Genomic DNA, 25,003 nt, shown 5'->3' on the forward strand with positions numbered 1-25,003 from the left:
AAACCGCAAGAAGCACAGATTTGAACGAGGGTACAGCCTTACATTATAAATGAGGGGACACCTAACAGCAAAAAGCTGACACAACTGTAACGCTTCTGACTGGCCGCCAAAACAAAATTTATTTTTCTGGGAATACAGTAGTAAAGCGGATCCGATCCAGGAATAAACTTTCAAGGTATATATTTCAAAGTTAAGAGAATAAAATTGAGTCTTTAAGTATAGTTTTTAGAACAAATGAGCAAGTGTAAGACGAACTTGCAACAAGCATGACCACTTTTCAGAAAAAAAACAAGGACAATAAATCTAAACAAAACTAAATTAAATTTGTTCAATTTTACTGTAAAAAGGGATTCAAATATATTTTAGTGCTGAAACGACTGCTAAAAGCTCAATTAAAAGAGACACTGAAAAATATTGTTTTTCATAAAGAATTTTATAAGAATTTATTTGCGCTAAAAGCCCGGCCATGGCAAAAATTATAAACAAAGAGCAATTACAAAGAAATTGCACAAATCCTAACATAATCCTACAGAAATCTACTTCTAGGATTCATCGCGAGACAAAGGAATCATGCCAAGCTTCTGATACCCATAAAACACTCATCCGCACACACTCTCACCAACCACTCAAAATTACAATCCCCATAACAAACACTTCAAGTTTGCAATCACTCAGCTCCTCACATTCACACATCAAGTGATATACGCTCTCATCTAAACCTCCAGATATAGGACAAAAATAAGGACCAGCCTTTGACCTTTCCCTCCCGATAAACTTTCTTCTTTCGCCCAGCGGTAAACTATCAGCCTTCATTTCAATTAATAACTTTATTTCATTTTTATTCAAACCCACCTTAAAAATAAAATTTTACCCAAAATCTCCTTCAACCCAGTGAATTCGAAAGCGAACGCTGGGCCTGCCATGCCTGTATTTCTTGGTCCTGTAAAATGCTTCCAACTCATCTACTTACTTGGTCCCCCATTTCCTAGAGGCCTAAACCATCCCCCAACATGTGACTTAGTCCAAATTGATCTATTACACTCTTAATTAAAAATATTGTTTTTCATATATTGAGATAGGCCATCACTACTTCCAAAATATAAAAAAATAAACTCGGCCCACTTTAATACTGAGCCACCCTGGTTTAACTTTATCGCATATTTTTGGGACCACAAGCATACACTCAGCTATCCAGCCTTCTTGAACCCTCTCTCCTTCCATTTATACATCAAAATTAGGTATACAAGGGCCACAAGTCAAAGTCACAAAGGGGCCTAGTACGGAAAAAATCGATACAGAAGTCCCTGTTAAACCTTAATTGTTTCTTATTTAGTTTATAATTAAAATATGTGTATATTTCAGAATTGTATGATTTGTTTTCAACTGAATTTACAGTCAAAAACAGATTTACAGTCAAAAACTTCTAAGAAAAATTCGACCTTCATTTGTTTTGGTGCTGTAATTAAAAAAAGGCAAGCGGGGGGTGACAAGAAAAAATTCATCCTAACTATAAATAAAAGTTCAAATAGGGATAAGATCCTTTTCATAGACAGTGTTTCACAAAGAGTGAGAGAAATTCACAAAAAAAACAGATATTTGGGTCACATATGCAGAGACCAAGTTTTACTACTGATGACGGTCACTACATATGTGACCGAAATATCTGGTATTGTTTGTGAATTTCTATCACTGTTTGTGAAACAAAGTGTATTAAAAGGTTTTTATCCCTATTTGAACTTTTATTTATCGTCATGGAAAGGCAGTGTGGTCTCCGAAATTATCTAGTTCATCCTAGGGTCCCAGTCTTGTCTCTTGAAAAGCCTGGGTGTATCTCTTAATTTATTTATTCACTCAGCGTAAAATAAACTGCCTATCACTCTACTGTCATTGTACACCTATCGCAGAACATGAAAACAACTAAACTTTAATGGTACTATCTAATGTGAAAAATAAACTACCAAATAAATTTAGGTCTGTTACCTTTATTTTAACGTACATACAGAAAAAAATGGCACCAGCATTCAAAATCAGCCAAATAATACCACAGCCAAACAACGTAAGGCCTCTAACACCGGAAAATAGCAGTGTGAGCAGAATTAAAAATGCAGACATGATCCAGCCAATGAGAACACGTTTGTAGCAGATTATATATGCGTTGAAGCGAACATCATTAACTAAAGTTTCCATGGCTGCCACGTACTCTTCTACGGTGAGCTAGAAATACACGAGGATTTCAGCTATAAAATTGAACTGATCCTACAAAACAATCAAAAATGTTACTAATCAAACTGGGAATTTGACAAGAAGAACAATTAAGAAGCATCTCGTCCCAAAAAAGTCTAGGCTTTGATGCAGAGATTTGGGAGCAGACAATAGCAAATTAAATTATACTTCTAAATTTAGTCTAACTTGAATATTAAAGAAAACCTAAAAGAATCCCATAAATAAAATCGGAATACACACGAAGTGAACCCAAATAAACGTCATGAACATTGTATTACCGAGATGAACTAAAAAATTCAAAAGAGTCCAATGTATTTTATCTTAGTTTTCAAAGCTTCCACTAAAAATTGTTCATTCTATAAAAAAAGAAAATTAATTTCAGCGTAAAGCCTCTTGGTGGACTTGAACCAAATACATTAGGCAATGCATCGTCTACTTTATCCAAATGACGAATAAAACACATTTGGATTTCCGGAACAAGTTTTATTGATAGAGTTATAGCATTTAGCAAATACTAAAGATATTTTATTAACGAGTTATCTGAGCCTAAATTTACCCAAACATGTGACCCACCACTGAGCAAGGACTCAAATGAAAATCCTGCCCACGAGACATCTGAAACTGATTACATTTTGAACACATACATGTTTATTCAGAATGTTTTCTCCTGTATTGTTTAGAAAGAAACAATTACAGCTAAAAACAGGGTTTGGCGGCTCTGTCTCCACAGCTTAAGCATCATAGGTACCACATAGTACTAGTACCAGAGTTTTTGAGGGTGAGTACAAGGAAATTGGACATTACTTATTCTATGCAGCAAGACCGTATCTTTATTTTTATCTGCTGTGTGGATTAACCACACACACAGGAGGTAGGTTAGACTAGTGGCTTATCGTCAGGTAATATTACAATGAAAATAAATAAATATGGACCATGGATCTACTGTCAGACTTTATGTAATGTTATTGATGACACCAAGTTCTGCTCGTGCATTCTTCGGCTCGTAGCATTCTTTGTTTGAGTAGCTGGGACATTTTCGTTTCTATTAATGTAACGGGGTTTTTAGATTGCTGAGGTTGTTTTAGTTTTTTGTTTTGTATCCTTGGCCCTGGAGCCCATTCAGAGAGACGTGTCATTGAGTCAAAACAATCACCCCTACAAAAGCAAGAAGAGATGAAATTAATAACACATATTACTTGTTCAAAATGTGATCTCATCTGTTAAAAAAAAACAGCATCGTTTGTGTTTATGAGCTTTGGCAGGGGAAAAAATTTTAAAGCACATTTTAGCACAAAGTCAATCAAACTGATTTGAGAAAAAAAAAAAATATTCCGTGTCTGCCGTTGAATAATGGCGAAAATGTTGTTGGTCATTACCAGGTTTTAGTCCATGTTCTTAAAGAACTTCCTAGCAAGCTTAAAAACCTAAGAGTAAATCAAGTAATTCGATGCTAAAATATCAATAATCTTTGAAGTGGAATAAATTGGCTTCCCCTCAGAAGAGCTCACTTGATTTACTTGTCCTTTCATGCAAATCCCTGTAAATAAACAACTTAACTGGGTTTCTTCTGCAACAAAGATACCTGTACTTTAGCCAATTGACTTTGAAAAAAAATCAATGTGCCTTAATTGATTCAACTACTCTATTTCCTTATTGTTATGCCTGAAGGTGCTCAATCCATCTTTTTAAATTCTATATAGGAGAAGAAAAAGTACTGCGAATAAAAATGTCGCAAAAATTTTCCGCAATTTTCCCGCAATAAATATTTTTCGAAACCATTTCTGAGTATACTGTATCAATTCTTCTCACTGACAAAGCTGTAATTCAGTAAATGTAAATGTAACATTTTTGGTTTGTGAATAAAACCTTTAAACTAGGTTATGACCTGGTTGAGGTTGTTATATATATAAAAAAATACAAATGGGAAAAGGTGACTAAGCCTTAATATTTTGTTTATATTAACAGCACTGGAGGCAATTTATATCATCGCCAAACCTTTGAATGCCAAACAAGCGATTATAATTTGAATAGCATGACCAGTCAAATAAAATAACCTAAACTTAGTAAAACTTAGGGTAAATAATCACTTTCTGAAAAAAAAAACTTTCTTTAATAGTTCAAGTAAAAGTGGTTGAGCTAGGCGGATGAAACGTTCAGAGATTTTTGGGATTAATACTTGAAATGATTCTTGAAAGTTTGCCTCACCCTACTTGACTACTTTTTTGTATATATCAAACAAAGTATGTCTAAAAATCAATTGTTTGCCGCAATTTATGCTTAACAAAGATTGATGCTTAACATATGCGCAAATGTAGGTCAAACAAGCTGTTTGACATTTCCCCCAAAAAATGAATTGAACAGCCTTATCACCATGTAACTCAAAAATTAAACTAATTTATGATACAGTATGTATTCTAGCTAGAACTAAATGTATTTCAAAAGATAAAAAGTCTGATAAGACTGTTAATAAGGAGAAGAGATTATATCTACCTGTAACTTTTATAAGTAAACAAATAGAGGATATAAATTTACTTGGAATTTTAAACCAGGCTGATGTGAAACAGGCCCTTCCTAGTAATTTAAAGTATAAGAATAATCCGATCATAACATATAAGTTTTCAAAAACGATAGGACAAATGATTTTTAATTATAATTTAATACTTGAGAATTTTGACACGGATAGTAATTGGAAACCTGTTTGTAAGTGTGACCAATTGTTATCATTTGTTAATCCAACTTACGAACATATTATTACAGTTGATTTAGTAATAATAAAGAAAATTGAATTGCAGAATATAATGAAAATGGGGGCTAAAGTCCGTCTTTCAAATTAACTAAAACCCTCGAATGTGCTTAGTGGGTTAAATAATAATCTAGAGATATTTATCGATAATTGGTGCAAAAAAGAGAAAATTAACAAAAATAGTTTTCGGAACTGGAAAAATTTTATTATTAATAAGGTTAGAAATAAGATATATGAGAGGACAAATAAACATGCTAATGATGTAGTTTTTTATAATTCTAAGATAAAAAAAGTGATTGCTAATATAAAGAGGGATTTTGTAATTGTACCCATTGATAAAGCGAATAATAATTTTGCAATAATTTGTCAGAAGCTATATTGTGATGTTTTAACAAAGGAGCTTAGTACAACAAATACATATAAAAAAGTTCAAGATGTTAATAATAGTCTATTGATTGGAATAGAGGATACACTTTTTATAAAATTTAATATTAAGGTTAATGATAATGATAAAAATTTTCCGTTTTTATATTGGACGGCAAAATTTCATAAAAATCCCCCGAAACCACGCTTTATTGCGGGTGCAGCAAGAAGCCCGACCAGAGTTGCGGCTACTGACCTGTCGTGTATTTTAGGAGAAATCAAAAATAAATTTAAGGCATATTGCTCGGGAATTAAGAATTTTTCTAAGTTTAATCCATATTGGAGCGTTAATAATTCTCTGCAAGTAATAGACTCTCTTGCTTTAGTTTCAGCCAAAAGAGTGGACTCGTTTGATTTCACTACATTATATACAAATTTACCCATTAATTTATTATTTATAAATTTGAAAAAGATTATTAAGAAAGATTTTCTTTTGTCTAATTTGCCGTTTTTAAAAATTGATACGTATAATAAGACGGCAAGAAGGACCAATTACTTTAATACTACCATTAGTTCGAGATGTTATAGCTTAGGTACCATTTTTGATCTACTAGAATTTGTTCTATTTAATACTTTTATAAAATTTAATGGTAATCTATATAATCAAAGTATTGGAATTCCTATGGTGGGTAATGCCAGTCCAGTTATAGCGGACCTGTTTTTAAATTATTTAGAATATGATTATATGATCGATAAAAAGAATCCAAGTAACATAAAGTATTTGCTCTCAAATAATAAAAGATATATAGATGACCTTCTGGTGATAAATTGTTCAAATTTTTTTAGAGATTTCAAGTATAATATATCCACCAGAGTTAAAGTTGGAATCGAGTAATGGGAACGGCACTAATGAGCATTTTCTAGATTTAGAGCTTAATGTTACGCCTAATAGTACTATAATTTTTAAAATACATAATAAAACAGACGATTTTAATTTTAAAATAGTTAATTTTCCATTTCCAAAAAGTAATATTCATTCGAATATAACATATTCATCGTATTTTTCCCAACTATTTAGATATGCAAGAATTTATACTAATTACATTGATTATAGAAACAGATGTATGTTACTTAGCAATAAGGTAATCGTAAGAGATTTTTACGCCAATAAACTTACTTGGCAATTTAAAATGCTTTGCTCTCAGTATGATAAGCTTTTTCATAAGTACAATAAGAGTTATCAAGTACTCTTGAATGATATTTTACGGTAAGCTGTTGAAGGAGTCTAGTTTATCTTCACGGTAGTAAAAGGTTGGTTCCCACACATGTGGTAAAAATTAAAGTATGATATTTGGAATTTAATTCTTAGAATTTGAGTGAAAGTGAAATTGTTCCGGGGGATGGCTAGTGCTATGTAATTACTTGGATTTAAATTGGCTGAAGGTTTGGCTCTCAGTTTTAATTGAAGGTTGGTTAAGGATGCTTGGAATATTTTTTTATTGGGTATATTTTTTTATAATTTTGGGATATTTTGGATTTTGTTTATGATTATTCCATAGGTGTCACTACATAGGGGTATGCCAGATTATGGCATGGCGCGCTCATTTTGCCTGGGTAATGAAATTTAAGCGCCAAAACCCATTTAGGCAGTGAGTTTTCATCTGATGAGCCACTATATATGGTGATCATATTGGAAATATAAAGTTTTTGTAGATTTAAGGTGTTATAGCTTGGTTTTGGAACACTGACGCACATTTGTTTATGTTGATTTTACTCTAATTTGGACTCGATTTTCGGATTATCGGATTGGATATACTGTTTTGTCCTAGGGAACTGGATGGATGATTAAGCTCTAGACCTTGTTCAAGTGCTCATTTATTTCAGTTACTAAAGTAGGAAGACAGTTTTTTTTTTTTTTTTTTTTTTAGCCAAGTAATTACCGTAATACATTATAGACTAGAAATAATTCCAGACATCAAGAGGGATTAAATATCAATTTCTACCTCCCACCCCCACCCCCCACCACCCCTTGCTTATAACTAATTCTGTATTTACCTGAAGGCTCAATAAGGGGTGGAAATGTTTGTCCGACTTGTAAAAACATAACAATAATGCATAAAACACAATTTTGACACGCTTTTAAAATTTTTTATGTAACCCCTCTCCTTCCTCCCCCAAAAAAGAAAAGCCTTGGATAGAGCCCATGAGATTCCATATCTATTTCTATCTCCACCCTTCCTTTGTCTCTCCCTTAGAACTAATCTAAATTAAATAAAACTTACAACAAGTTTCCCCCAGGGATGATCATATCAATCCAAGGGTCCTAGAAGATCGGGAGAGGGCTAATTCTAACAAAAACTAAAAGTTTAAGTGTCTGTTTAAGTGACCAAATAGAATAAAGTGCAACTAGCCTCTGTCCCCTGCCCCCCCCCCAAGACATTCAAACGAAAATCTGAGATAGCCATTTGGTTCATCATAATTGAAAGGTTAAATAAATATGCCTCTGGGAATGACAAGACCCCCCACAGCCATTAGGGAAAGGGCTGTGAGTTTTGCAATTTCTTCATTCCTTACAAAAATTATTTGTTATTGGGAAACATACGGATATTATTTGAGAATTCTAGTCCTTTTTTTTATAAGTCGAAAGTAATTGGAGACCAACCAGGTTCTATCCTAAAACCATTTTTGATATCTGGTCCTTTTGTTACCTCTTAGGAAATCTGATCAACAGTTTGAGGTATATTTTGTACTTTCTCTTTGGCTACTCAATTTTGCGTCTGGGGAAATTTTTCGGGGGGGGGGGGGTAAACGCCGGCTCCCGATAAATCATGGCAAAAAAAAATTAAATGAAAAACCCACTTACGCTTAATTCTGGTGCCATTAATTCTTCAGGTACAAGCTCTGGTCGAAAGCGGGCAGGTGTTATCCAAGGATATTTTGAGTTAGTTGGTAGCACAGTAACAATCAACTGTCCATTCTCTAAAAAAAAAAGTTCCAGTTACAAACACAAGTTCTAAGAATGAGTCTGAAAGTATCAAACTATGAAATGTCTTTTTCAGTTTATTTCAACTTGACAAAGGATATATCAGCGAAGTAGAGGGGGGGGGGCAGAGACGACCTGGGGCATATTCAAGTCAATAGACAGCCAATAATTCTTTACATAATTTCATTAAAAATATTTTTCTTCAAAAGAAATTTTTTACCAGTCCATCAAATCCACTTCTATCTCCTACACAAGTCCCACTCAAATACTTTACCGTGTAGATAATAACAATAGTAACAAATAGTAAAAGTTTAGCATTAAATTTTAACAAGTTTTCAACAATAATAAACAACCTTAGTCAACATTAATAATATAACAAATTATCAAACACTAGTTGTAAATAATGACACGAATGTAAATAAGGAAAATTTAATAGAAAATTTTAGATACACTTTAGTTTGCATTTACTAATGAAATCAAGGGCCCTTTACCCCCCATTGCCAGGGTGCAATTTATACGAGCAGTATTTCCTAATATTCCAAAATAAGATTCAGCAGATTTACATCAATCCCAATTCGACTAAGCAAAAATTTGCTTTCCCAACATATCCATTTCTGACATGCTTCTCTATATCTCTTGCTTGGAATTCATTCTTTCTTTTAGATTTTGTCTCACACCCTATTGCTCCTGCCAATAGCGTCTCTAGTAGTAAAATATGGCTTTGAAGCATGGGCGCTTCGAAAAGCGGATGAAGATTTGCTAGATGCTTACCAGAGAAATTGCTTAAGGATTGTTCTGGGTACCTGGCTGACTGACTGTATTTCAAACAATAGGCTGTACAAAAAATGTGGTTCAATACAGCTCTCTATGGCTATAATGAAAGAAAGGTTGAGATGGCTAGGGCATGTTGTGCGGATGAACGATGGCAGATTGCCAAACATTGTTCTTTTCGACCAACCGTCTAGGCTAAACGGAAAGCAGGTCGTCGTAGTCTGAGGTGGGAAGACGTCATACAGAAAGATTTAAGGGAAATGGGAACTTTCTGGGAGGGTGTAAAGAGGGTGGCTTTGAATAGATTGGGATGGAGGAGGAGCGTGCGTAGCTGTGTTGGCCTCAGGCGGCTCAGTGCTGCGCTGAGTTTTTAGTAGTAGTAGTAGTAGTAATAGCGTCTCTGGATAATTCTGTTGCAATGAAGATCTTTTCAGTTTCCACTCCATGTATCTCTTTGGTGGGAATTAAAAATAGTAAATATGTGTTTACTATATGTAGGTAAATATATGTTAAATATATGTAAATACATAGTTGAATTGAAAATCAAGTATTTTACAGTAGGCATCAAGACATGGCTAATTGTAGGAAAAAAGCCAAGACAGATAGTCTGAGTAATTGAGAGGCAAAATGTTTAAATGGCATGGGTAAATGGTGGTAGTAAGTATGACCCTCTTATTGGACAAGTACTAGTGTGTTAGTTTTGGAAAGGCACGCCAGCCTAGAGTCTCGAGCAGGTTGACCAGGAATTTAAAATTGACAAAGGACCATTATATTGCCTGGAATGAGAGGCAGACAAGAACCGCCCACCTATGGTCTTGGGAAGGTTGACTAAGAATTTAGCATTGACACAGGACCCTTAATTTGCTTTAGATAACTGGCAAACAATTGTTTAAAGCCATCTTCAACTTTCAAATAGTATATATTCATTGCCTATGCTTAGCCCTGCATTCTGAGCCAATCTTAATTTTTCAAATTCTTGGGTTACTTACTTGCCCGAGACTCTGGGCGGGTGGGCGCCCCCAAATATTGTTCCATATTCCTCTCTCTATTCAGCACTTGTTCACAGATACCCACCATCACCAATCACTTTGCAAATAGTATTTATTTTTGGGCTGGACAGAAGCTCAGTCCAGCATTCTGAGCAAATTTCAACTTTTCACAAATTTCAACTTTAGTATATATTTGTATATAAGTAGCATACAACCTTTTTTTCTCTTGCAATAATTTCAGCCTTTTTAAATATATCATGCACTTAAGGCATGATTCCACCTTGGTTTGGAATAGTAGTAAATGATGAATTTTAGCTCAGTCATTTTACAAGCATTGAGTAAAATAAACCTTGCTTAGACGTTCATCCCTGCTTAATCAGCATACAAATATAATGTCTACATGTTGAGAAATCACACACATCAGAGCTTGAAGGTGGTACCATAACTAGACGTAACTACAAACAGGGTAGGCATTTCACATTCAAATAAGCATTTCAGTGTTAAGCATTATATTATGCTTAACAGAAAGCCTGCATTTTAATGGTTTTCAGCAAATAAGCAACAAAGCTGCCTATTAAACCTAATTAGGATACACTATAGTCCATTCCAGCAAGTTTTTCTGTATCCAGCAAGGCACTGTCAGTTCTTTGGTTCCCAAAAAGAAGTGCTGCATGACACTTCTAAATGGTAATAGATCAGATTAAAAAAATAAAAAAAATAAAGAAAAAACATTTAAATTTCTCTTGAATATCAGAAGGCTATACTATAATATAAATATGGGTCAAATATTTCAAAACAGATAATATTACTCTATACAAAAAATCATTGTTTTTCAGATAAAGGAAGTGTTTTTAATGTTTGTACTGTGCCTAATTATAGACTGTGTCATTATGTAGAAAAAATAATAAGAAACTTACTAAAGTCATTTTGAGGGCCTCCTGATGGACTTTCTAAATTCACTACCACTGTTCCAGAGCCATTTACATTTGGAGGAACAGACATCATTCTTGCAGGTTTAGAAGTTATAGGCTTTACATTAGAAGTAGGTGTTCCCTTACTGGTTGTGACATCTGTCTGTTCATCAACATTTATAACAGCTATTGACTTCTTATCTTGATTTGTTTCTTCAAATTGGACCCACCTGGCACTCTTAACTGAACTACCTTCTGAATTGGCCCCATCTTCCTGGCTCATAGTCTTATAAATTTACCTGAAAACTGTAATTAATATTATCTGATATTTAGCTTAGGCTATACCAATTTTAAGATTTTATGTTAAAACAAACATAAAATTACTTTTTAACTTCCTGGATCAGCAATCTTTGAACCACCTTAGAAAATACACTGAAAAGCAATTGCTTATTTTTCTTTTCATTTTTTTTTTATAAATAAATATATATATATATATATATATATATATATATATATATATATATATATATATATATATATATACAATAATAAAGAGTTAAGGCTAGAGTTGGGAATGTCTATTGCATGCCCAATCAACAAGACTAACCAAGGACCCATGGAATCAGTCCAAAGGAGGGCAAAAAAATGTATTAAAGACCTCTATGATGTCCCTTATCCACCCTGTCTCTGTAAGCTCAGAATACCATCTCTAACATATCAACACAAACAAGGTGATGTGATAAGAGCATATAAGCTTTTCCAACTTGATAGTTCAAAGGGAACTCGTGGTCACCCTCAAAGGCTTTTCTCGAAATGAGCAAATATCAGACAAAGGAAATAGTACTTTTGAAATAGTGTCAGCTTGTGGAGCTCCTTGACTGAAAAAAGTAACCTCTATTGGCATGGATGTGTTCAAGTCATAAGCAGACAAGAAGTGGCTCAACAAACCATGGTGCACTATTAGGACCCCACAGAGGACTAACTCTCATTACTGAAACTGGCGAACACCGGATTTATCCTATTGTTGGCAAGTACAATTTAAGATAAAACCATAAATGTTAAAGTCCCCTTGTTTATTACATTACAAAATAACAAAACATAAAGACAATACTTTTAATAACTTAATACTTAATAACAGAGAAGGTAAACTCAGGCTACTTAACTTTCACTCATAAGATACATAATTCAAATAGGATATAAATTTAGATAACTGTCTTGGCTCATGCATAAGCCAGTAGCGCTTGTGGTAAGCTGCTTGCTATACAAAAAGCTCACTGTTCCATTATGAAGAAATAATTAAGAAAATCAACACCCCAGAGTAAATTTTACTTGGTTAAATTTGTATTTTATTATATTTATATTTTTTTTCAATGATCTGTGTTAAGAGATTTTGTTAAACTAGTAAACAAGTTTTATAAAGCCCACTATTAGCTATACTTATATGCTCTCTGAAACAGATTTAACTCAATTTCAACTGAGCTGTAAACTTAACCTTATTTGCACTTTAGACCAAAATTAAGGTCCATACTGGATCTGTTGTACTCTTTGTTGAGGATGGTGAAATTTTGTCACTGTCTTATAAAAGAGTGAAATGCAATAAGAGAGGTCTGCAGGAGAGATGCAATTTAAGCCCACTTGGTAACAGTGACCACAAGGTAGGTATGGCCTGTAATGAACCTTCTTCAGTGGTTTAAAGCTGACACCACTGCATAACAGCAACTTTGGATAGAGTATGCAAGATGCTTGGTATAAGAAGCAGCATCAACCTCCCAGGAAGACACTTTTATTATGAGGTTGGCATCAGTGGCTAAATGATAAGGATGAAAAGCCAAAATGGTGAAGGCTTGTGACTTCAGCCCAAGTAAAGCCTTGTACCTTGAGCTGGTTGAAGGGACAATAACTTCATACCATTAATTGTCTTTGCTTGCAAAATCTTATATGCTTAGTTATGTTAATATAAATGGCCTAAAATTAATTTTGAAATTCTATGTACTTAATAGCTCATCTGTTTGCTACTTTCAAAATTGGTACTAAAGTACAAGACATCCTAGGTATTACTCCATTTTAAATTTAGAAATGTGAGGAAATAGGCATTACTACAGTTCATGTGCTGTCTGAAATTCAGGCTACTAAGGGCTTAAAGAAAGTTGGAAGTATGACAAGCAGAGACAGAGGTATTACAATTGCAATGTTTGCTGCTATCCAAGCAGGGGTAGGATTTAAATATCTGATTTCAATGTTTCCAAAGAAGATCTTCAGGGATCATGTGTTAAAAGGTGCTCTCCTAAGATCATTGCAGGTGCACACTATTTGAATGGTCAACAAGGACTTGTTTTACAAATTTCTGCAGCACTTCATTAGATTCACCTGTGATCACCTAGTTCATCTAGATTCACCTAGTCCCACAAATTGATTGATATTGTTAATGGACAATCTTGAAATCCATGCATCTGTCATTACTATACACCACTATACATTACAGATACAACCTCTTGATAGAGGGGTTTTCAGACCATTCAAGGCCTTCTACAACACAGTCATGAAAACGATCCCCAGAGGACATGTGGCTTTATCCTAAGGCTCTACCCTGAAAGCAATTTCACAGGGGAGGGCCAAAAGAGAAATTTCTAATTTTAAATGACACTTGAGAAAATTACATTGAAGCAGAGAAGCTAGCAAAATCTTCACAAGGTCCATAGAAAGAAATTACGTCTAAAATTTTAGAAAGAAGTTAAACTGTCAGACCTCATCACAATCTGATAGCAATGAACCAGCAATTTTATGTGAAGATGAAAGATTTGCCAGTTCAAAGAATCCTGATTATATTAACATTGACGTTAAAGGCTTTATTCTTGTAAAAATAAGCTCTAAAACTAATGTGAAATGCTTTTCTACAGAAGCTATTTCAATAAATGAAGGTTACTATGAAGTTAAATATCTCAAGAAAGATGTTTTTTCACAAAAGTGACGGTTTTTTATGTTGCCACTCTCACTTTCTGTCAAAAGAGAACTAGATCAGTTTACCTATAGAGTTGATTTGTCAAATTTGAAGGTTAAATTTTTAATAGAGTAACTAAAGACATACTATTTAACATTCTAGCTTGAAATCAGTGCTTTATTTTACTTGTGTTTGCTATCTAATTGCTTGCTTTGCTTTTCCTTATGTGTGCTTATTTGCAGGTTGTATTATGGGTTTTTGAATTAAACGCTTGAGCCTGCTTATCTGCGTTTGTTGGCGATGCTTGTTGCATGGTGTCAGAATAGACGAACATGGATGCCACCATTCATTATCCAGAGTTGAATTGGGAATCAGACAACCCTAGAGAAGCATGGATCAGATTCAAGAGGCACGCATAATGACAGTGAATGCCATTTGGCCTTATATCATCTTAAGATGAATTTCAGTAACATATAGAAGAAGTTTTTGCAGGATTGGCTCGTTTTTCTGTCATAGGTGATGACATATCATCTCAGGCAATTCAAAAGAGGAACACAACGTCAATCTTCAAACAATGCTGCAGAAAGCTAAAAAGAAGGGAGTGAAAATGAACAAGGAAACGTGCATCCTGAAAGTAACATCCATCCCTTTTTTGGCCAAAGCTTATCTGGTGAGGGCACCCACCTAGATCCAAATAAGGTCAAGGCTATCCATGAAATGCCTCTGCCAAAAGCATGGGAAGAGCTGTAGACCCTTCTTGGAATGGTCAACTACCTGTCCCACTACATTCCAAACCTGTCAACACAAAACAAGCTGTTGAGATTGTTGCTGAAGCAAAAGGTGTTCCTTTGGACCCCTGACCATGAGCAGTTCCTTCAGAAACTAAAAGAGTCCATCTGCAGAAAAGTAGCTTTCTTTGATCCAACTTGCAGTAACATTAAGCTGGATGTAGATGCATCAAAATCTGGGCTTGGTGTGATTCTGCTTCAGAACAACAGACACTAAACAGAAATATTCCCAAATAGAAAAAGATATGTATGTGATTGAACTGTATGTGATTGCCTGTGGAGGCTGTCACTACACCAGTATGTGTATGGTCAACATTTCAACATAGTAACCAATCACAAGCAACTTGAAACACTGATGGACCACCCAATCATTAAGTCCTCAGCCAGGCTCCATGCTGCTGAAGATCCAGCCCTATGATTATTCCATAAAATACAAACCTGGCAAGGATATTCCTGGCCCATATGCCCTCTCATGGCTTCACATCCCAGCACAAGAGGACTCCCTCCAGAAAGAGATCAATTGCCATGTCCATTCAGTCATGAAGCTCCTTCCAATCAGTTGTGAGAGGCTCAGTGAACTGAAGATGAAACAACCAAAGACAAACAACTTAAGGCTCTTGAGAGAATCATACAAGAGGGTTGGCAGAAACAAGAAGCCTAATACCTGCTGATATTACTGATTTCTGGCAGGTCAGACATAATCTGACCATCATCAATGGAATAGTTTTTAAGAACAATTGTCTGGTTGTTCTGACAAGCATGCAGGATAAAATTATGAAGAGTATCCATGCATCACACCTAGGCATAGAGAAAACTAAACAGAAACTAAACGCCTACACGCCTGTATGAAACAAAACTAAACACCTACACTGACCAGATCATTGAACAACTCAAATGACACTTTTCATACTTTGGTGTTCACATGTCCTTAGCTCAGATAATGAACCCCAGTTTACCTCATGCAGTTTCAAGACCTTTCTGAAAGAATGGGGTATCAATTACAGCATGTCTAGTTCAAACCATCCCTAGTCTAACAGGTTGGCTGAAGAAGCTCTATCAATTGTGAAAGGTATGATCAAGAAATCACAGCATGCAGAGACTGATCTACAGATGGTGTTGCTTGAATACAAGAACACACCAGTCAACAGGTTTGGGTCTCCAGCACAACTGCTGATTAGCAGAAACACCAGATCTACCATTCCTTGTACAGTAGACCACCTCACTCCAAAAGTCATCTCCAGATCTGAATTCCTAACCACAAGGTTGGAAAAGAGAGAAAGGCAGGAGCACCGCTATAATACTCATGCCAAGACTCAAAATCCATTGAGAACTGGTCAGGCACTCAGAGTAAGAATGTAGAATGAGATGTGACAGCCAGCAGTTGTTGTGAAGAAAGATTTTCTTCTCTGCTTGTACATTGTAGAAATATAAAATAACAGAAAGTACCAGCACAATCAAAAACAAATTAAGGCTATGCTTGGAAATCCTGACAAACCAGAATCTGATGTTCAAGCAGATTTCGAAATTCAAGCTACCAAACCCATTGACCTCAGGTCACCTTCTAGTCTGCCACCAAGTGACCAGATTGAAAGCACTGTAACAGTGAACCAACCACCTTTGACTCCACTCAGCCAGAGATCCCAGAGTCTAGGGAAGCTGGTGGCTCTGGAGTAGAAGTCAAACCACCAACAACAATAAATCTTTGATTAAGTTACCCCCTTGAGTAAAGTGCATAGTAAATGAACTTTCATTGAGAAAAGGGGAGATGTAACATTCTAGCTTCATATTAGTGCTTTATTTTGCTTGTGTTTGCTATTTAATTGCTTGCTTTGCTTTTGCTTATGTGTGCTAATTTGCAGGTTGTGTCCTGGGTTTTTGAATTAAATGCTTGAGCCTGTTTATCTGCATTTGTTAGCTATGCTTGTTGTACTATTTATAAATAATTAATCTACACACCAATTATAATTTATGTGCTGTAATCTAGGTAAGCAAATTTTGTCAGTATAAACTTACTGTAATTCTTGATTTATACTAAAAACATAGGTATTGAGATAAGGTTGACTTTTATGAAAATTCCATTTTACATTTATAATGGGTTCATGGTAAAATATTGCCTGGTTCAAGATACAACAATGTCGTGCATTGAACCAACTCTAATACACCATTTCTGACAAAGAACAAGGTGTTACTTTAAGAGTCCCTTTAGGGTTCAAAATAAAACTTGCAATAAAAACAATTAGTAAGTATGTTTGGAAAGAGACACATCTAGAAGCCTAGTATGTTTACCTTCTATGAAGCTAAGTAGAACTTCAAAATTACCAAAAGGCCCTCATCTAGAACTTTAGCATTAATGCTCCTTGTTCTATCCTGGAAGCTAGACCCAAGGGCATGGGTGCTTATTCATCCTAAAATTGGAGCACTATCCTAGGAAAGTTACAAGCTATCAATTGTAAGCATTGGCTGATTGGCTAGTTATATTAAGCTTGAGAGTACCTTTTGTAAATTTGTCAAATTCAAGATTGCTGAAAGATACTTCAGGGGCTTAGAATGATTTAGAAACATATTAGGGGCCAAATACTCAACATTTCATTTTTGATATTTGCATTGTAGCCTGTTAAGGCCTTTGATAGTGCTTTCAGGAGTATTATCTTTTTTACCTATCACTTTGGACTCAGGCTAGAATTGTGGGAAAGACAAGGTTGTTGAAGAAGAATTGTGGGCAGCAAAGAAAATCATTGAGCTCTGTATTATGTACAAAGCACAGGAATTCCCAACTCAACCTGCTTACAGTGTTCACTGTTTAGCCCACTGTAGAGCAATATAAACAGCACAATCATCTTTTATCTATAAGAAAAAAATAAGACAAATTGAGTATCTAGGGGATAAGGAAGAATACAATACATTGAAGAGATAAAAAAGAAAAATAATTGGTATGGCTGTAATAATGCAACAGGTAAAGATAACATGATGACATTTGATTAGGAAATTTGGCACTTTGCACTGATATTTCAGTTCCACTGTTTTATCAATTTTTCTTAAAGAGAAACTATGTGGTCAACATGAATACAGACTTGCAGCTAAATTAAACTTAGTTGCTTCCTTTTTTCACATATGTTTATTGATATTGGTTGGATTTTTATTGTCTGTAGTACTGAGGAGCACATCAAATGCTAGTTTTAAAATTTTGCTTCTTTGCTAAGAAAAAAAAGGAGATGAGGGGCCATACTCCTCTCCCTCTGGCTCCAAACATATCCTTTGTTTGATTAGCAACTGACAATAAACTTGGTAACAAGAATGATGGGTACTTATCTGTTAGCCAGTATACACTTGACAACTTGGATCTATAAAATCAGACAATAACTGGTTTATTGCTGTTTGTATACAGAGACAATTAGCTTCAGCTCAGTGGAAAACTATATTGTTGCTATATTTAAAAAATGTCTAGTTGTTATTTTGGTTAAGTTATATTTTGTATTTAGCCCCTGTACACTTAACTCCTGACTTTCCCTTGTCCAGCAACTAAATTAAATCCTGTGATGTTGCTGGTGAGTGATGGTTCCAATTGGCAGCATCCCATTTTGTTTTCAATGGTTACTTCAGCAATTCACAATCAACTCCAGATTTGAAATCATTGGTGGTAGGGACTGTTACTGTCTCAGTTAAAGAATTCCAGAATGAAACAATTCTATTGGAGAAGAAGTGGTTTGCTGTACATATATGGGCTCTCTTCCAGAACAATTTCAATGAGTGGCATTTAGTCCTTTGCAGGGTGTCTAGTTGGAGGTAAGAAGGAGGCTTGTTGCTGGTTAAAAAAAGAATTCTTAGTAATGTCCAAATATATAGCCCACATTGTACATATCCTATCTATCTCCCAACTGTCTCAGTTGTTTCAACCTTGTACCTGTAGATCAGAATTCTTGATTGTGTACTGGCTAACCAATAAGTGCCAAATGATTAAATAATTTTAAATAATCCTAACACAATTCTGAAAGGAATATTTTTCCTTACCAAGAGTTTCAATATTCTATGACATAATATTACTATCTAAGACCACAGATTGGAAACCTAATAGTTAATCTGTGCTAAAACTATTAGGTTGCCCCTTTGTGGTAATACATTTTGTGACAAATTTCAAATAGTCCCACCACTTTATCAATCCCTCTCTTGCTACTTATGAAATTTGGGCTATTTCCCTGTTGTAGTGTTGATAGAAGTTAGCATTGGAAATTTCTGTATTTGCAATAACTTAATCCTAACTCCCCTTTCAGAAATCCTGGATCTGCCACTCAGAAAACAAGTTTACACCATTTTCCAACGTTGATTGAGGAACTGAGAAATATACAATGGATAGGCTAGCTTAAACAAAGGAAACAGGGTAAATTTCTAAGGGACCCTATATATTGGCTAGGATGAAAGTGAAAGCATCATTTGATGCCTTTTTTATGCTCTTTCATAGTTCAATAATTGCTTCTTTTGCAAATTGCATCTTGAGCCCTTAAAGGGGTAAATTTTTACCAAATCATATTACTGAGTTAGGAATAAAGTGACTACACCATTCAATGCCTTTTTTTATGCTGTTTATGAATATAATACAGAATTTCAGCCCCCTCCCCTAACCTAACCCCCACCCCCATATGTGCAAATATAGCCTATATCCTGAATTGACATATATAGGGGGGGGGGGGCTAAAATTCACTTCCAATAGAAATGATTGTTATATTTGTAATCAGCATAAAAAAAGGCATCAAATGGCATATTCACGTTATTTGAAACTCAATAATATGATTTGATAAAAATTTACCCTTAAAGGGACTCCAAAGGTATTTTATATGAATAATGAAAGAGCATAAAAAAACATCAAATGCAGTTCTCAATTCATCCTACCTAAATTATATGGCCCACTGCAAATTTACCATGAACTTTCCCCCACCCAGCTAATGTGTAAATATATACCCTGAACTGGAAAATACCCTGAATTAACATCTTTTAGGATGATCATAGCTTACTAGGCTATTTATATTTCTCTACAGTGTTTTTGCCTAAGTTTTCTTTTTACTTTCTTGTACTCTTTCCAAAACTAACTATGAATCTTTGGCTTGCAGCTGGGTCAATATCAACCAAATCATATTATTGAGTTAGGAATAAAGTGAATACACTATTTGATGCCTTTTTTTATGCTGATTACAAATATAATAAGCATTTCCATCGGAAATGAATTTCAGCCCCCCCCCCCCATCTATATAGGCTATACCTAACCAAAACCTGAATTGCCATATATAGGGGGGGGGCTGAAATTCATTTCTAATATAAATGCTTATTATATTTGTAATCAGCATAAAAAAAGGCATTGAATGGTGTATTCACTTTATTCCTAACTCAATAATATGACTTAGTAATATTGACCTGCAGCTGATCCTTCTTTTCTTATCTATAATCAAAGAACAAAATTACAATAAATACATCATTGAAAGAATTCCTCAATTCAATAGTCTAAAAAAAGGCTAAGACAGGCATAATTAATAGCCTACCATAAAATATACAACCCAAAATTTCGAGATTGAGTCACTATTAGTGAATAAGTAAATAAAATATGTGTGTCCTAATAGCAAACATAAGAGTCAAGTACAGTTCCAACTTCTTGATATATGCTTTATATTTTCTGTTTCTTCTTTAGGTCAAGAAAAAAATAAAACAGTGTTTTCACTTAGCTTTAAAGGAATATACTTATTGGCTATTAGGAACGAGAATTAATCGCAAATTCCAGTGCAACGATCAGTGTTGGGTTGGTACTTAAATACATATACTTAAGTACAGTTGCAAGTACTTAAATACATAAGACATATGTATTAAATACATAAGACATACTTAAGACATTTTTTGAAGAGTACTTTAAATACATACTTATATACATTTTTCGTGTACTTATCGGTACTTAAGTACCAAGTACATTTTGTCTTGAACTTCTCTAAAGCGGCGTTCACAAGCGTGTCTAGCTAGAATCCCTTGTCTAGTCACCTGTCTAGCCAGAATCCAATGTCTAGGCAACGACCGTTCACATGTTAAATTCGGTGCTTAGCTAAAACTCCAAATTTAGTTTCAAATTGTCATTTCTAGCCAATCTACAGAGCTTATGCGGGCAAAACTTTCAAATATTATAATCCCTGTTTTTACTGTCACAAGCTAATGGATAAGATAAGCAAAACAATTGCATTAGTGTGCTTCATTATTTTGTCTGGTGTTGTATATTTGCCTAAACTGAACAAAACAATTAAAAAGAAAACAAAAATTAAATTTCAGTTTACAAATGTAAACAAAAATGATGAAAATAGTGGATCTCGACACATTGTGATTGGCTGTAATCAAAAATTCTAGATATTGAGTTCTAGAGTCTAGAACTCAATGTCTAGCCAGTCACCTTGTCTAGCGCGTCTAGCTAAGCACCGAATTTTACTTGTGCACGGTCGTTGCCTAGACATTGAATTCTTGATAGACATGTGTCTAGACATGGGATTTTAGCTAGACACGCTTGTGAACGCCGCTTAAAGTCGTCTAGATAAAAAGGTAAAGGTAAAGAATGCGGCATTGGACATTGGACAAAAATATTTTTTCTTTAAAGTATAAATGAAACCCAAAATGAACAGAAATTAAATAAACAATCATAGCAAACAAATATACAATAGGTAGTAATATAAATGAATAAATAAATCTTAAAACGATCAAAACTTAAATTGTATATGCAAATAAAGCTTAAGATGAACAAAAACCACTACAAACAAGAAATTTGGTTTTGCCTCCTTCTTTCACTGTAAAAGTCTAAAACCCACTGTATAATTGGCACCGGGTTTCAAGCACAACATGATAAGACCACCATTTGTGAAGTTTGGACAGATCTGAAACCAACAAGCCACAAAAGATTTTCAACCGATAGATTTCTAACTAATTTTGTAATTAATTTTTAACCAATGGATTTTCGCCAATCGGTTTACACTGCTGTGTGTGAAATTTATAATTAGTGTATTTTGATTTAAAAATTGTTTCTAATTGATTTTGTTTGTTTTTTTATTGCAAAAAGTTTCTATGTTTTAAAAAACTCCTTGTTTGAAAAGGAGATTTTTTTTTCACATCAAACTTTCATCAAAGTATCAAAACTAGTATCCAAGTAACAATATCAAAGTACAAAAGGATCAAATTAAAGAAAGAACCAAAGTTAACAAGGTATCGAAGTAAACAAAGTATCAAATTTACAATAAGCAGCTTGCAAAACTTACAGCCCTTGCACCGTAATTCCATGTTACCACTTAATCACTAAATCCAAGTATCAAAATACACAAAGTAACAATATTTAAGATCCGCAGTTCAGAGCCATTACCCCGGGGATGGGAGGGTGGGGGTGGGGGTGCAACCAAAGAGGCATAGTTATTTGGCCTTTGGACTATCTTGAACAAAATGGCTATCTCAAAAATTTTTATCGGATGTATTTTGGGGGAAAAGGCGTGAGGGGTTGAATATCCTCCGATCACTTTTGATGACTTACAAAGGTGACTAGAACTTTCAATTTCCAATCAAACGAGCCACCTCTGAAGTTTATATGACCACCCCTGGGGTATATTACATGTACCTTACATGCCCTTGGGACATAGCTTACAACACTCGCTCCTGGGCTCAGGGGGATATGTCAACCCCGGAGATTTTTTTCTTTGATCTTTAAACTATTCTGAAGAAAATGTCTATCTCAAAATTTTGATTGGGTGCATTTGGGGAAAAAAGGCCTTGGGGGACTAGTTGCCCTCTAACAATTTTTGACTCTTGAGAAGAGCACAAAAAATTCTAATTTACAATCGTATAAATGCCTTCCGAAGTTTATACGACCATTCCTTCCATAAAAACCGGATTTGCCCCTAGAGAATATTTTACAACACTTGCCCCCGGGTTACGGGGGTGGCTGTTTTATCCCTGGAGTTTCTGCTGTATTACCTTTGATCTATTTTGAAAAAAATGGTTATATACAAAATTCGATTGGACGTACTTGGCGAAATGAAGGTTAAGAGGGAGGGGGGCTAGTTGCCATAAGATTACTTTCGACTCTTAAAAGGTGTGTGGTGACCCTTTCTAATTAAGTAAAATTTGGGATTTTATAAAAACATTAAGACGCAATACAAAGTTTCGAAATAACACTTTTTATTAAGATCAGGAGCACATCCTAGTATGTGTATGCTTAATAGGAAATTGAAAAATCACCACTTCCCGGCTATGTGCGTCAGTGTGCCCAGATATGTTGTGGTTGATGAAATGCGTAAAAGATACATTTTATGGAAACGGGGTGTAATATACTAATTTTTTGCCGGACTGACCTCTGGCCTGTTGAATTTTGAAATACCTTGGAATATTGTGTGATTATTGTAAGTGTCTATGTATCTTATTGTATTATATAATATCGTAGATTTCTGATACTTGTTGTCTCCCTGGGACCACAAATCCCTTCAGAATATATATATTATCAAACCCTGTAAACCCTGTACTTGTGTATGTTACTGAATAAAAGTATTTTATTATAGCCAACCTTTTTACAATCCAAATTTAGTCCCTCCAATATTCCCAGCTGGTACGCCTCATTAATCAGGTCATAGCCTAAGGCAGGCTACCAAAGTCTAATGACTTTAGGGCCATAGTTTGTCTCCCCTTTAAAGGGAGAAATAAGGCAACAACCATAACTTCGCCCTACAACCATAAAATCAATTTACCAAAGCTGGTGGCGGTTGCAAAAACTGGGTTGAGAGGGCTTGATAAAAATTGTAGATTGAAACAAAATGGTTGTACCAGATGAAAATATGGCTGTCCTATCCACTGTACTTGAAATTGCCAAACTTATACCAGAATACGCGGGAAATCCACATGTCGAAGAGTTTATCAAAAAATTAAAAATTTTCGACAAACTAACTGAGTCGTTTGACGATAAAATCAAAGAGCAATGAATCGCAACTATATTAAAGGGAAGCGCCATTCTGGAACATAAGATAACTAAGGAAAAAAATTCCAAGGACATTAGAAAGCATACAAAAACCTCTAAAGCAAGGTTACTAGAAACGATGGTCTCCCAGAGGTTAAAAACGGAGATAGTGACATTCAATGCCTCAACTAGTATCAGGGAATATGCAGACAAACTTCGTTGACCTGTATGCTTACAGTTTGAGAAAGGCGGAAATGACGAGATGGTACAGAAAGAATAATTACATGCTTTTACGCAAGGGTTACCAAAAAAGCAATTAAGACTAATATTATCACGAAAACCGGAAAATCTAGAGCAAGCTACAATTCTAGTAGAAACAGAGGCAAAAATTGACGAGGCCATGAAAAAGTTTAATTTTGATGTCACAGGTATCAATAATTAACACAATAACCCAAGAAAGTCTACAATATGAAAGGGGACAAAAGCGAGTGAGCTTTTAGGAGCCAAACAGTAAAGCAAAAATGCTTGACGGAGGCCAAGGGTCGCCTTCTAGGAAAGAAGCTGACAGATCCCACGACCTTGAGTCGTTAGCGGCTAATAACTATAAGAAATATAGGCACCCACCCCCACCAGACACAAATAGTTGGAGATCCAACAATGATAGATAAAGAACATTTAGAAGGAATCATACACACGGTAAAAACCAGGAAACCAACAAACAATTTAAGAGAAGGTTTAATTGCTATTCTTGTGGCAAACCGAATGACTATGCGGTCGATCTATCTCTGTAAGGGTCGACAGAGCTGAATCATTACAAAGACCCCTTTATAGTTTAGAGTCTTGTGATACAGATGCAAATAATAATAATCTACCGATTTTTTGTTGTTTTAAAATTGAGTGTCCAAAATTTACCGTGTTTACTTGATACGAGTGCGTCTAAATCATTGATTCGAGAGGAAGTTTTTAAGAGGTTTCCTCCTAGTGTAAAAAATCGCATAAGCAGATGCCAGAATACCCTGACATCAGTAACAGGTCACAAGCTGACACTTTTGGGGGAATGTCCATTAAAAATTAGCACAGGGGATAAGGAAATAATAGTAACGGTGATAATATGTAAGCAAATACCATTTCCTTGTATTCTAGGAGTAGATGCTATAAGAAAATATGGGATCATATGGGAACCCCTATCTAATAAAATAACCATAAGCAAGCCAAACGAAACTAATAGGCAAGTTTGCGTAACAACAGAAAAAGAGAGTGATGATTCGGATTATAATTTAAGAATGAACGGAAAATCACAATAGAAGGAGGAACATCAGCTCAAGTGTTAGAAACATTAAATACAAA

At 34.9% G+C, this 25,003-nt stretch overlaps 1 protein-coding gene across 3 annotated transcripts in view; it reads right to left on the bottom strand.

Annotated features, from left to right (window-relative positions):
* The window catches only part of LOC148939437 (uncharacterized), a 28,266-nt gene extending 7,902 nt beyond the window's left edge, over positions 1-20,364 (bottom strand). The window contains exons 1-4 of one of the 3 annotated variants that reach the window (XM_089106786.1): positions 20,336-20,364; positions 10,990-11,282; positions 8,193-8,308; positions 1,981-2,214 (exon numbers count right to left, since the gene is read on the bottom strand). In XM_089106786.1, the coding sequence (XP_088962912.1) occupies positions 1,981-2,214; positions 8,193-8,308; positions 10,990-11,266 (627 nt within the window). In that variant the 5' untranslated portion in view covers positions 11,267-11,282; positions 20,336-20,364. Of the gene's footprint in view, positions 1-1,980; positions 2,215-8,192; positions 8,309-10,989; positions 11,290-20,237 lie in introns of all 3 variants that reach the window. The other 2 variants (XM_089106784.1, XM_089106785.1) reach the window with 2 other exon arrangements.
* Between the last annotated feature and the right edge of the window lie 4,639 nt (positions 20,365-25,003).

The sequence above is a fragment of the Artemia sp. Qi Xiang Cuo genome, chromosome 21, assembly GCF_049724085.1.
Source record: "Artemia sp. Qi Xiang Cuo chromosome 21, ASM4972408v1, whole genome shotgun sequence".
Lineage (NCBI taxonomy): Eukaryota > Metazoa > Arthropoda > Branchiopoda > Anostraca > Artemiidae > Artemia > Artemia sp. Qi Xiang Cuo.